This window comes from Sinohyriopsis cumingii, unplaced genomic scaffold (assembly GCF_028554795.1).
Source record: "Sinohyriopsis cumingii isolate HCF-2022 unplaced genomic scaffold, ASM2855479v2 utg002039l, whole genome shotgun sequence".
NCBI classification, from domain to species: Eukaryota; Metazoa; Mollusca; class Bivalvia; order Unionida; family Unionidae; genus Sinohyriopsis; species Sinohyriopsis cumingii.
The window spans coordinates 219,683-234,754 of record NW_028316111.1 but is presented as its reverse complement, the minus strand read 5'-3'; the positions used below and the strand labels follow the sequence as shown (position 1 = coordinate 234,754).

Below are 15,072 nucleotides of genomic sequence, written 5' to 3'. Positions count from 1 at the left end.
CGAAGAATAGATGTATCGTCCCGTTCCCTAGTTTGCAATATATTGTTTGGACTAGGTGTGATACATTCCAGGTTCTTCATTCCATTACGTGATGAACATATTTGTAAGATACACAAGGCATCACTGATCCATATTTGACATAAAAAATGTCCGAAATCCCATCACTGGAACAATGTTTGTGACTTTGAACTCCATTTCACCAGTTCTCTTTATTATAATCAGTACGTCGGCATACAAAACCTTAATAGCTACTCTTTAATAGCAAAGCAACGTCCTAGAATAAGGAACATCCGGTTAGCGGCTCGACATTTAATAATAAGCTGATACAATAACATTAATAAGACTGGCGTAATGCATTATACACTTTCCTGTCGATCTGTCATTACTGTGAGCAGTCATTATCATTGTTTGGAGGTGGCCTTTTATTGGTATAATTTGTGCATATTTACACCAACAAAAAAAAATACTTTTGTCATACTACTTTTAGTTCAATCACCGTTCCCCGATTTTCATTTCTTACATTAATGTACGGGCCAACTTCATTTGATGAAAAATAAGCAGCTTTACTTTAATCGTACAATTTCGCAAAAAATTTAAATAATCTTGACACATGACTTATTCTGAACTATTTAATTGTATCATCTTGTATATTGTGGTAATAATAATAATAATAATAATAATAATGACAATAAATTGGAAATAAAACTCTTCTTCGGTAACTTCATGTTTTTTGATGATTCTTTGCAAATCTTAAGAAAAGAGTCATGTAGTATGAATGGAAGAGCTGAAGTCCCAAACAAGGCATTTAAAACAATTAATCGGGTTTGTTTTTCTACGTTCATAAAGCTAAATCTAATGTTGTCGCCTTACAGTTTTCTTCTTATACCACAGTGATTGTGTTTCCTGTGTTATTCATTTAGGTCTGAGAAGAATTCATTTCGAAAAAAGTTGTGAAAAAAAAATGCCTTCGAGATGTTAAATTGTGTCCCATTGACCTTTCTCAGCCATATATGTTTGTAGTATGTCCAACAGTGTAGCAGGCTGAAGTTGGTTCATGGGATGTTTGTCAAAACAAGGGATATAGCCTGTTGCAAATGTTTTTGCTTGATGAGTTTTCTGTTCCTTTGTACTGCGATTAGCCAGAATTTACCTTTGCTGTCATTATTGATTAACGTCATACTAGAGTATATTATTCTTATACTACCACTACCGCTACTAATGCTAGTCTGTCTGTGTGGTTCGAGTCTCGGATTTGGCCAATGTTGGTATGTGAGGAAGCTTGCCAGTAGCTTCTCATGGGTCGGTGGTTCTTTATGGGGTTTTCCAGGATTCTACCTCCACCATTAATACTGGCCGCCATGTATAGCCTATCGTGTGCTGAAAACTGGCATTAAACCCAACAGCAGCAACAACAACAACATTACTTCAACGAAGTCGACAATGTCATGGATCAAGCAATACTAATGGCGAAATTGTAATTAGAAAGCTCTGCATTCTCTCACTTCTCTGAAATTGTTTATGTTACTATCTTTCTCTCTGTGTTCTGAATTGGTTTTATTTTAATTGCTTTCTTGAATTATTTGTAAATATTTTAATATGATGACAAATAGAAACGGAGACGATACGAAATATTGGACCAGTTTGTATATGCAGGTATTTTCGTTATCTTTGCCCAATACAGAGATGTAGGATTATCTATAATTGTATAAATACATTTTGTGTACCTTACACATAAATTAAAATGACCGTATCTAATTCTAGGTTGTATTGTTTCCGGGTGCATTGGCAGTGGTAATTACTGTGATATTGTTCGTGACACGTGTGTGACAAGTAAGTATATACATATATTATTCTCCTATTTACGCTGAAATATGTGTAAATTATATCTCTGTTTGTTCTTATTTCTATGAATCAATTGATCCATTTACTTATCTGTCTTATACTAATTTGTAAGGCAACTTTTAGAACAGTACTAAATGTTGTGTTTACTTGAAGATCGGCACTCACGTTTGAAAATCAGCCAGTTGTTGTATCCAAATACAGCCATTATCAAATCAGGTCATGCCAGTTGTCGTCCAGGAATTTTGTTTCATACAGGAAATGGTTAGTTGTAAATCTGATACAGTTTCCAACGAGGCAAGGTCCCACAGTAATTTTGTTTCATAAACGAACATCAATAGTCTATGATTCGGATTGCAAGATACATTTACCATATTTGAAAAATATGATGAAAGCATTTAGCAGCCGTAATTTACCTGAGTTTTTATTCTAGTGGCAAAAACATGTTTTTCATTTGTGGCATGTTTTTTATATTGAAATATATTTTTCAAAAGAGGTCTTTCCTGATGTCCTTGAGCATGAAATAATTTTAATATCACACTTTCTTACCTCAGCAAGATACATGGTTCACAAACGGGAATTATACATAAGATAAATATTCGTAAAATATGTATAAAGAAAATAAATGCAATATTTGTTTATATCAAACATATCCAGTCTCCTGCTTTCCACCAATGTAGAACAAAATCTTCAACAGAAATATATGTGCCATATAATAACTATGTTGCAAAATGATATATATATATATATATATATATATATATATATATATATATATATATATATATATATATATATTCAATGTTATCTGTGACAAATGAGAGATAGCTGGCTGGTAATATTGATTTTATGTGTGCTTACATCCGAAAGGAAAAGGTTATGTAGGTAAATTTGGATGAAGACGACTTTCATTTTTGAGTTTTGCATCTCCAAAGTCGATAAAATTTAAATCGAAATAAAAACAATTACTAAAGCAGTTAGAGTGAATAAGTAAGTAATATGCAATATTATCTGCTACAGAGTAAGCAACGGCATTTAATTGCCAATTGTTTCATAACCGTCCGACCTACGACCTCACTGAAATGATAATTACAGCCTTAGTGGAAATCCTTAGAGTCTTGAATTCATGCGTTCATTAGACAGTCAATTTTGACTTTAGAAATTAACCAGACAAAGAGTAACCCCGTAGCAACGATAAACAGATGCTATATGAAACTTACCTAACCCTGTAATTCATAAGTTGTGCAGTTTTGATATAAAAAATCCAGGGATAGCATCTACAGACTGCGAGGTTTTAGGCATTTAGTTAAATCCACATGTAATCCTAATTCGTACTCTACGAACATTAAAATCTTGGTGCGCTGGTAAATGGCTCCCATCGCCTTTTTTGTAAGTACCGATTCCTATACCATCTCGACCATACACACATCACCAAAAACTGATGGTATAGAGTCGGTTGTAGAGGCATTCCTGCGTAGGAGACAAACCCACATGTCGACCTAGTAATTAATTATCATTAGTACACGGTCATTCCGGATTCATATGACAGATATCAAGATATGAAGAAAATATATAGAGGATTGAAAATGTACCCCAAATAGAACGGAAAGTGCTTTCCTTGAATTCTACAAGTGATCGCTTGATAATGACTATATATATATATATATATATATATATATATATATATATATATATATATATATATATATATATATATATATAGAAGGTTTTGTACAGAAGGCTTAACAGAACGTAGCAAAATGTGTCAAGTACTTCATGTATAATATTGGCTACATTATAAGCTTTTCAAAAGCACTTTCCCATTTGCACAGGCAGCATATCTTTTTTTCACGTTAACTGTTCTATTTCTGGTTTCAATCCATTTTTCACCTTTTTTTCTGAAACTCATTATTTCAACCTCTCGTGGCATTAGGCTTTGTCACTTTTGATGTCGTGTACATCAAAATTATATTGTGTTTCTAACTGTTGACCACATGGACGTGTTTCCTTTATAGTTTTCTTTTTAAATATTGAAGAGTTTAGTCTTATTTTAGGAATTTAATGAAACACGAATCATCTAGCCACATACTGTATAGCATTTCAAGACTAGGGGATGCCGAACGCACATGGTGTTGGTGTTAACAAATATTACATATTGCGTTGACGTAATTTTACCAGTTTCATGCATAATCCTTTCTTTTTAAATTTACTTTCTAGACTGCCTCAGATATAGTTTTTTATATTTTAAGTGACAATATTGTTATGATTCTAACAATGCCCATGTTTTATTTGATCGTGTGAATTTCCCTGTCCCATATCAGAAAATTATCAATTTTAGTACATGTTAAACACCAACAGTTTTCAAATGCAAATTTTTTCAAATGAAATCTAGGGTCAGGATATCACTGTAAAGCCCTGACGTAGCCATGGATTTAAACCAAGGACATAAAGAGCTCGACTTAGCCTCAAAAAGTACACTAATATAGTAAAATATTGATTGAAATACGACACTTGTTTAAAAAAATGCCAGTATCGTCTTCTTTCCGACATTGTTCCCACGTTAAATTATACAAGATGTATTTTGTATATTCACTAGAATTACGTTTGCCTATTATAAAGCAAGTATGAAATATGCATTGAGATTTCTTGCTGTTTGAAATTAATTCATATTACATCATTATTGTTGTGTATTCTACGTCCAGGATACAATAAGTGTACACTGCAAATATACTAAGGAACAGCGAAACATGCAACACGGACATGTATTGTTGCAAATATCTAACATACTAAATGTACAAAATGACATGTAAACGGTACTGTGTTAATAACCCCTCAAAGTAGATCAGAAATATTTAATTAGCATACATTTTGTTCAAAAGAATTATTCACATTGACAGAATGTTCACCGGGTTCCCGTTTCATTGGATACTGCGAGCCTTGTTTAGCAGGAACCTATCAACCTTTAGGGCACCAATATTCGTGTAGTCAATGTCCAGCTGGGACATACCAAAATAGGACCGGCCAAACTGTGTGTATTGCCTGTTCTAGTGGATCATACCAGGCCAATGCAGGTCAAACATCATGCGATATGTGTCTCGCTGGTACATACCAAAGTCAAATAGGACAGACTTCGTGTAATCCTTGCCCGGCCGGTACATACCAATATTGGTCAGGTCAAAAATCATGCCTTGCCTGTGAGTTGGGGACTTTCCAGAACTCAGCTGGACAGATCTTGTGCCTACTGTGTGGGAAAGGCATGACTACTGACAGAGCTGGGTCAGACTCGTACTCAGACTGCCACGACGGTAAGATTGTTTTTCTTTATTTTGTGTATGAAGTATGAGTTTCTTAACTCAGAGAAAAGAACAGCAATCTTCTTTGCATGATTTATTTTGCTCTTCATTATATTGCCAAGTAAACCTGATTCCGATGTTCGCACCGAGACAGATGGCATGAAAAAATGTGGCTTGTCGGCATCAATATAAGGTACAAACAACTAATTTAATTCCTATAAATCTCAATTTCGATGTTTTACAAGATGATTCTACTTTGTTGAAAGGTTTCCGCGAAGTTTCCTACGTTGCTGGTGAATCCATACCCCACCTCACTACCACCTAACATCGTTTATTTTAAATGGTTTTGTTGGTTCACTTTCAGGGTCAAAACAGAAGAGGCCGGCCAATAATTAATTGATATTCATTGATATTGCACAGCGTTGACATTTAATCATAGACGAATATTTTGATTTTCTTCTCTGTCTAAAGCGCTTTCCTCATTTGCATCGTTTAGAGTCCTGATATTAGGCTATAATACCAAAATTATACTGTCCCTCTCACATTTCTGTTTTGTTCTGTGGAAATATTCAAAAACTCCATGCAAAAGTAGAATTGCCATGCTTCAATCAGTCTTAATATAAAGTCACAGGCGCGGTGGAATAGAATAATGGTCGTTGCTTTCAGTTAAGACAATTAAATCAGATCGGATTAATCCAGAGGAACGAAAATTGACATGTATGTTCCTTGCTCTTGACTTTTAAAAAAATGCAAATAATTGTATGCTTAACCATGCAATTCAGGTCATTTTTCCTCCCCAAATCAATTGCAAACTAAGATGTTCACCGTGTTCACAGTAGTTCATAACTATTCTCACCAATATTCTTACCGTCAAAGCCATGCAAGAATGTTTAGTTTGGCGTATGTAATTTTGGAGTAACCCTCGTGTTCTGGATTAAAATATGGGCTGATCACACACCGTGATATACAGATTTATAATATGAATGTAAACGTGGAATGTACTTGTGTGATTGTTCTGGAGTTTGATTGATAGCCTCTGCAGTAGAAGATGTTACTGATTGGGCACATATGGTTTTTTATGGAAGCTCGAGTTAATTAATCTTGAGTTGTATAGCTGTACATGACATATTGAACTTTCAAAGTTCTTATTGTTCGTATGAGACGAACAAGGTATTGAAAATCGCAGATTAATTCAAATACTTATCGTTTGAAACTTTACCCGGTTTTCTCCGTATTTCTTGAACTTGGTTTACCTTTTCGCAATGCTGTTTTGCCTTATACTTATCGTTGAGTTTATTGTAAATTGCTATGATAGTACACTGTAACGCTGGTTTTTGTTTGTTTATCAGACAAAAAGAAGATTTCATTATGATAACACTAAATTAAAGACTGCCACGATGCTCCTTTGTAAGTTACAATGTATCGATATTGATTTAAAGTGTCCAGATTATACTTGTCATATGTGTGTGTCATGAGATGCAAAAGGGGATCAGGACTCCTTCCTAGTTAATAGTATTTACATTACCTAATTGAAAGAAGTAATGTGTTTAAAAACTCTGAGAGATATTGTCAGTAAATATGCGATAATAGCCGATTTTGGGCCCCCAAAAGATTCTTGTCAGTCACATAAATAAAATAGGTAAATCTGTCCTCCCAAAATAAGTGTTTATTTTCTTATTTAAGATCGCTTAATAATAATAATGAACTATTCAAACGCCAATGGTTTTCTCCTCTATTGTAGAAACTGTTTTATATAAGCCACACCTACCCTCCCGGCCATTTGTTGATTACTTTAAAGTCTAAGCTTCGAAACATACTTTGAAACTAATAATTTCAAAGTTATTTTTGACTCCTTATTGAAAACATTACATAGATAACTGTTTGAGTTAATCATCCGAACATGCAACAAATAGAAAGTAAGGAAGATAGAGCAATTGTTGTTAACATATAGCGCATAATTTAAAAAAATATACACTATTTTTAGTTAAAAGAAAACTTCTTAGGGCAGAAAATATACAATTTATAAATGGGCTTAAACATTTACTGATTGATATAAGAGGATTAATATTTAATATCACAATCGTTTCTTGTCTGCGCCATCGACATATTGCACACAAATGTACATAATTGACAATGTAAAATAACGAAGGGCTTAATAAGGGACCTTATGGTAATATAGATCTATTCAAAACTTCGATTATCTGCTTTTCACAACTTATTTTTAAAAAAAGAAATCACCAGATTTTAGATATATCGTTGCAGTAGAAGCAAACAAATTGTTCAATATTACTTTCCTTCCATAAACATTTGTTTGAGAATAGCTGCAATCAATAGCTTGTGTTAACAGTATCTCACGGAGTAGGTCTATTTTAAATCCCGTCTACGGATGGTTATTTACATTATGTGCTATAATAATTGATGAAATTAAAACAAACGAACACATACTAATGAAAATTGCATTTTATTTTACTAGATCGAGTGCTGACTGTATAACAGATGTATGTGATTAACACTATGCATATTATGATCCTATTTCTCTGGGTATTAATTTAAAGTAATTTAAAATCATTGGAGAGTACAATAAAACAAAACACGTTCAACTAAACATGGTACTGTAATCAAAAGTACACAGAGAGTATTTCTTAGCATCATTCCATTTTAAAAGACCGTTTAAGTAAGAAACGCATAATTGACTGCTCTTTATTGTTGCGAATATCATTCCTCAGTGCGCCTCTTCTATATTTATCTGCGCCCATCCAATTATTCCAGTTATTATCTGCTCTAAAGAATCTCCTGAAAATGCAGTAAAACCAGAAAAAGAAAATTCACGAATATCAATTGACATTTGAACGCCATTTGTGCGTAAAGAAACATAAGATGGCATTTTGTGTTAACGTGAAGTGACCGCCAAAATAAATTGTGTACCTACAAAAATAGTATGAATGTATGAGTTACTCATTTTGCGTTCATATCTCCGCTCGTTGGTATGAATCGCAACCGATAATGTTTATGTGTTAGATGGTCACAGTATCTTCTGTCAACAAAATTAACGTATTGTCGAATGCGCTGCTAAATTCTGAGGACTTCATAGACTGTAAAATCTGGCAGAATTGTTTTAAAAACCCAAGCTTGTTTAGAAGAAACATAACTGCTGATTTCACACTATTTATTGTATCAAGTGTATATATGTTTCAGTTAATATATAAATTACCAGAAGCAGACGATATGAAACACTGATTTTGTACGTAGTATAGAACGTGGCATCGACGACAGCTGATTAGGTAATGTCTACTGTAGAATAGAAACCTTTTCGTTAAAGTTAACGTAACCTGCATAAAATGCTAAAAGTTGTAGAGATTTCGACATAGCTAGTATGCTAAATGTCTTGAAGGTTTCATGTTGCTTCATAACTGAGGGTCTAGTTTAGTTTGTATAGATGCATTCAAGTCAGTTTCACTTTTCACATCTATCCACACTCTACCGATGACGTGATCGCGATCGCGATAAATATTTAAAAATAAATGCAGAATTTTAAATACTAAGATATATCTATATAAAAATTATATTAAAAAATCTTTTAAAATAAAGAAATTAAATTGTGGCCGTTTTATGAGGCTATTTACAGAGACCGAAAGTCCCTTGTCCCTTAACATTTGGAATAACTAAATTCCTAATCAAATTTTGGTTAAAGGTTTTGGAATTCATCCATTTTGGTGAGTGTATGGCATGTTGGATTCGATACCGTCAAATAAATGCCCTTGGCATCCGTTAATAACTTTTTGTCTTGTTCTGTAGGTGATGGATAAAAATTGGATTGGTGGTGAACAGCGAATTCGGAGACCTTTAATGTTACTAGTATACCATCTATGTTTTCCATTATCTAAAGTATAAGATTTTTTGACCACACATTTCATTAGTAACCAGGGTATAACGTATTTATCATACAGTTTAACAAAATACTTTGGAGCTTTGAGTTTCCCCATTCTTTAAGATGAGGATACGATAGCATATTTCCAGATAGATTGCAAGTTTTCAGAACGGATGGAGTTTTGAAACGAAATCTGAAATAGATACACCAATTCCATGTATGACATTTGGTGGATAATATATCATGTTTGGTTGAATACTAACGATTTATGGTGATATAGGTCCTGTAGAAGTGTCTCACTTTCATGTGCATAAATACATTGACATATAGTTTTTTAATATAGTCTTGTAACTTTATGAATCTACCTTTATTATTCTGCTGTTCAGTTGTTAATATATTTTTGTTTTGTACTTTGATTAAAGTAAAATTCTTCTCTGTGACAGTGTGCGTAGCTTGCAATTGATTCAGTGAACGCCGTTCATGGTCCTAGCTTGTGGGAATAGAATGCACCGATTTTTCCTTTGATAAGTAAGTTTCCAAAAGCTATTCTATACCCACAGTCTCATCGATAGTTGATTTGATATCGTCTCATGAATATCGCTTGTTGCGATATACTTTACCTGGATCCAATTATCATTCTCGCATAATGGTATTTTGGGAAGGGTTGTTTCAGAGGATTAGCCTTGATGTCAGCATTATTGTCCTTGATTCCTCGTACTGCTGAAGTTTTATTGATGATAACTGGATTAGGTGTGAAGAATACATTCCAAATAGTTTGGCCTCTAGCGCAAACTGTAATGTTTTGTTCTGAAAGTTATTAGATGTTTGAATACGATCTCTATATCCAGTTGGATATACAGCAAGGTGGTCTATTTTCTTCTCATGAACCAAAAATGTGAAGTTCGTGGGCCATACTTGCTGATTTATATTATAGTTATATAAGTAAATTTTGTATGAGCCATAAAAAAGATTCCCGTGGGCCAAATGTGACTGCAGTTAGACTACAGTTAGACCAACCGGATATGTAGGGCAGCAATCGCATTAGGCTTGCCAGTGAAGACTAGGAAGATTAAGGTTTCTCACCAACTATATATGACAGTTCATTTTGCACGTAAGATCTAGTAATCTTTTCATTCCGTTCTTGGAGTATGCTCATAACGCTTCACGTCCGTCTTTGTCAACAACAGTCTCCTGCCAATTGTTTCAGAGGTTTGATGGGTCATTGGCTACATTGATAAGCTCGAATTTGACAGGGTTACTATTTAAGGCTATTTGATATAAAGTTCACATTACTCGTACCATATTCGAGAACAAGGAATCTATATATTGTTAAATGTGTTGGTTTTGTACAAAAATCAATCTAAATTAAGTCATCTAGATGGCAGCTAAATTGAATGTCCAGGTCAAAGCTATTTCAATTATCTATATACTTGTTTGCATATTTGTACCTGTTTTGTGTGCGTGTCATCCACATATAAATATGGGAATGCACATACATATTATATATTTTAAACCAGTTTCTTTACATGCTCCATTATATTCCTTTAAGTATACACATTGTTCATTCCGTTGATCGCTGACAAAAGCCTATCTTAGGCTAGTATTTGCAGATGTTTGAAAACACTTTTTGGCTCAAATGGTGTTTAATTCATACAGTCGTAAGGTCAATTCCGCTTAAGGTATAGCACGGCAATATGCATTGGAAGTCAACATTTGCTATTCCATTAAGGCGTTTAGGTATTGGGCAATTAATGCTGAAATACAATCAGATATGGATGCAAATAAGACAAATGTAACACACTTGGAATTGTTGTTTCGTTATAACAACACATTTTGAAGAATATTTGTACATTAGTTAGTCTACTCTCCAGTATGTGTAAGCTAGTTGACTTGTATTTGAGTATTAGGTAGATGTCAGTCAAGTGAGAGAGATCTGTACCATTTGGACCTGATTTTATACTATTTTCTGGGACCTTGCATCTGTCGTATTATTGTTTATTTTGTTGTTTATTTTGAACAATGCTACTGATTATTTTCTTGTTAAAGATATAATATAGTCTAGCTAGCAAGCTATAAAAATGCATGTTCAAGAAAGAGAGTGTGCATTTTGAGGTCTTTTTATTCTATTCAAGTTTGGTCTTAGTTATTCCAAGGTCATCATTTTGACTATTTGGCAGATGTCACATTCCTGTCGTATTTGTATATTATGTTATAATGATGAGTAGGGATTGTTAAAATAAGGTAAAGCTGTATATGTTGAACAATGATGATGTATTAAAGACACTGTATAATCTCGCTAGCAAACACTTATAGCATGCATGATCCATTTCATTACCAGTTGTGGGGGAGTGGCTGGACTACTACAATAATGTATAGGTCGTTCAAGAAAGAGCGTACATTTGCTGTTCTTTCCTTCTAATTGGTTTTAGCTTAATTATCCCAATATGTCTTCAGACTACAGGCGGGTTCTTTGTGCAAGAGTTGACGACAAGCTTAATCATGAAAAAAGCTGCATTTTTACAATTAATGAAGGATTTTCGGACATAAATTATGTCTATTCTCGTTTCGACTAGGGGGCATATGTTGGGATTTCTTTTTAAGTAAAAAAAAAATGAATGTACCTTGGAATTAGATTGGGGCTCAATCAATTGATAATTGACCAGAGGAAATTAATTCTGTACATTACACTGCTGTCATCGAATAATGGTGTTTGAATACCCTAGTGATTGGGTGTGGATCCAGTGTGTGTTGGTTGAATAAGTGGACGGCTCCCCAGCCCTCCAGGAATATAATGACCGGGAGGTAACGATATGTCTTTTTTTAATAATGAAATCGTTAAAATTATGCCAAGGAAACGAATAAAATGCAGGAGCTTCCCATTCTGTAGCTGCCTGCTTGTGATGCCATATTCTGTTTATAATAAAAATTATCATCTATTTTATTATCACCAGGAATTATATACCCCTGACAAAAGCTTATTTGCCTACGCATCGCCTAGCCAACACACACCTCATAGTAATTATTTCTTGATCTGTCCTTGATCTTCGTTTGAAAATACATGTAGCGTTAGAAACGGTCGTATCTACATAAGCAGATTACAAAAGCCAAATTATAGTACTGCCTCATAAATAAACGAATCCAAACACGAAATGCATTTTCATCTCTAACAATGATTCTGAAATAGGTCACTGTACATTTTAGGTTTGTATAAGTGAATTCTAAATCTTGACTTTAAAGTGGAATGTTAGAAAGAAGAAGAAAGGAAATTCACCATAGACTCAAATGAAAATTAATATTAAAGTAAAGTGGCTGAACATAATGTGAAGAATATAAATATCTATATAAATAATTAAACAGGATGAAGACTATTATGACAGCCACCATTATTACATTCGGACACATCTTTCTATCTCTATCATTGTCGAGTAGCGCTAAAACAATCCTACCAGATTAATAGCATCTAGACACATTTTATAAGCCACTCAAACTAGAAACGTCGATAAAGAATCTACGGAGAGATTCTTTGGCGTTCTTGAGTTTGGTGAGAAAATCAACTTATATGTCCTCGTCGCATTAATCTGGATTCCAACACACGATGTATTAAAAAAAGACGTGACAGCTTCAAGCAATCCGAAAATATTATTGATAGATCTCAACAGTAAGACGGCGTAAAAAATATTTTTTGGCAACACGTTTCTGTTTAGTATACAATAACTATAACCTGTTCAATGTCCCTTATCAAAGCTAAACGGATTTAAAGAAAGCTTTAAACAGACGTACAGTCAAACTGTTAATTAGATGTTGACACTTTTTGGGAGACAAAGTTCCATGTACTTTTACATTTGCTGCGCCTACCTTGAGTTAACTTCTAAATTGAACTGACCAAGTTGAAACCATGATTACTCCCATTCATTACCTAATTCACAAATACACTAATAAACTACTAGTAAACACGCTACACTGGAGGTAATACATAATATATCTATATTATATATATATATATATATATATATATATATATATATATATATATATATATATATATATATATATATATATGTATGTATGTATGTATATACATGTTAGGAATCTAGTTGGATTTGGAACAAACAGTGAGCTAGAATTTGACAACATTTACGTGTATTATTAAAGCTCTGGAATTCATGAGGACTTTTAAATACTGCTCAAACTATCAGTTTGCATTCAGGGAGCTTTCGCATTATGCTTCCAGAGATGCAGATGTTTTGAGGATTGTATTATAATTGCGCTAACTAGAGCATACACATATTGTCCGATACGATCTAATAGTGGTGCATCCACTGACAAAGCGTTTTACCTTTTTAATTAATTTGTACTCCGCATCCGAACGTCCATACATAATATACATACATATACATATCCATCCATCCATCCATCAATCTTAATAGATAATGATGCATGTGTTACGTTTATAGCGATATATGTATAATCCCAATATGAATTTACAAATTGTATTCTTTATTTTCACTCAGAGCACCCGGCTAAACATGATGACCATCTTGGTCAGCTGCATATGAACCTCCTAATTATGGGTGGATATCTAATGATTGGTATCGCCGTTTTGAACATCATAGTGTGCATTGCCGTCATGAAGCGCACCTGCCTAAAATCGGGTAAACCAAGAACCCGGATATCGTAAGATTCATTAATTCAAGTTCCGGACTACCAGAAACTGTCAAAGCCATAGTCGTTAAGAACGACAAATGTATTAGCCTTTAATCTGAAGAAACACCATCACTTTTAGACAAATCAGATTAGTTATTGGATAATATAATGAACAATTCTATAAGAAATTTTGTTGAAATGTTTTTTGTTTTGTATATATATATATATATATATATATATATATATATATATATATATATATATATATATATGTCAGTGGTTTATTTTGCCACTTCTGTTATGTTTGTTAGTTTTTTCTTTAGTTCAGGGTTTTTCTATTTTTTACTTTTTCCTTTATGTTTTCGTTTGGATTAAACCATAAAGCATAGCTATATTGCTTCAAAGTCATCAAGAATAGTACCGAAACGGCCAAGATTACATATTCTTAAAAAGGCGAAAGAAATTATAAGCATGAAGAAGAGTTACGGAATAACCAAGAATACTACAGTTAATCTCTTTAGGACAACGGATGTTCATTTAATTATCTTGAATTTGCTAACAGAGTAGATTGCTTAAAGGCATAATATTTAATGATATTTTTATATATGCAGATCACTAGCTTTATATATATTTTCTTAATCTTGTTTCATAAAAAATGCCAGATTCAACATAATTATTCTGGAATGGCTCGTTGTGTTGAACAACATCCATATAGAAACAGCAAATACAACACTGCTCTAAAGACGATTTGATAAATACGAAGAATAATGCCCTAACCAATACTTCGTTAGCTATGAGTTCAAATCAGTAGCCTGCGCTGTTCAAGGACCGCTATTCAATTGACAAGCCAATAGTAAAAGGTGCAAACTCACATAAGAGTAAAGCGAGAAACATACACAACCGTTTAGAAATATATATGACACAAACAATTAATATGACTATTACAATAACGAGAGGTGTTAAAAGTATGTTTTTATCATCATGAGAGCTAACATAAACTGAAGTCGAAGAATAATAAGACCACTTCAGGGTAACCCAGGCAACTGAACTGCAACAAATGCTTCAAACAGAAGTAAACACGATATGCACCATTTCAAGTTATCCAGGTAATTGAACTGTACAAAAAGAAAAATAACAATTAAAGCTAGGAGCATTGTTATAAGTCTTTGGTCTGACTCAGCAGGGTTTCGAATCCGAGACCTCCTGCATACAAGTCGGACGCACTAACAACGTAGGCCACATGAGTTGCTATACATGTCGGTTTTGCTCACTCTTTTTCTCTCTGTCTCTCTCTCTCTCTGTCTGTCTCTCTCTCTCTCTCAATCTCTCTCCCTCTCTCTCATTCCACCTCAAACTATTTGTGTTCATTCCCAAAAGCTAAAGAAATCCAATCTCTGTTCAATTTGTTATTTAGGAAGATTTCTTTGG

At 33.7% G+C, this 15,072-nt stretch overlaps 1 protein-coding gene across 2 annotated transcripts in view; it reads left to right on the top strand.

Annotated features, from left to right (window-relative positions):
- The window catches only part of LOC149771209 (lysyl oxidase homolog 2-like), a 30,076-nt gene extending 16,184 nt beyond the window's left edge, over positions 1-13,892 (top strand). Inside the window, exons 8-10 of one of the 2 annotated variants that reach the window (XM_089948733.1) lie at positions 1,762-1,830; positions 4,737-5,144; positions 13,512-13,892. In XM_089948733.1, the coding sequence (XP_089804859.1) occupies positions 1,762-1,830; positions 4,737-5,144; positions 13,512-13,678 (644 nt within the window). In that variant the 3' untranslated portion in view covers positions 13,679-13,892. The remainder of the gene's footprint in view (positions 1-1,761; positions 1,831-4,736; positions 5,145-13,511) is intronic. The other variant, XM_089948734.1, reaches the window with a different exon arrangement.
- The last annotated feature ends 1,180 nt before the right edge of the window (positions 13,893-15,072 follow it).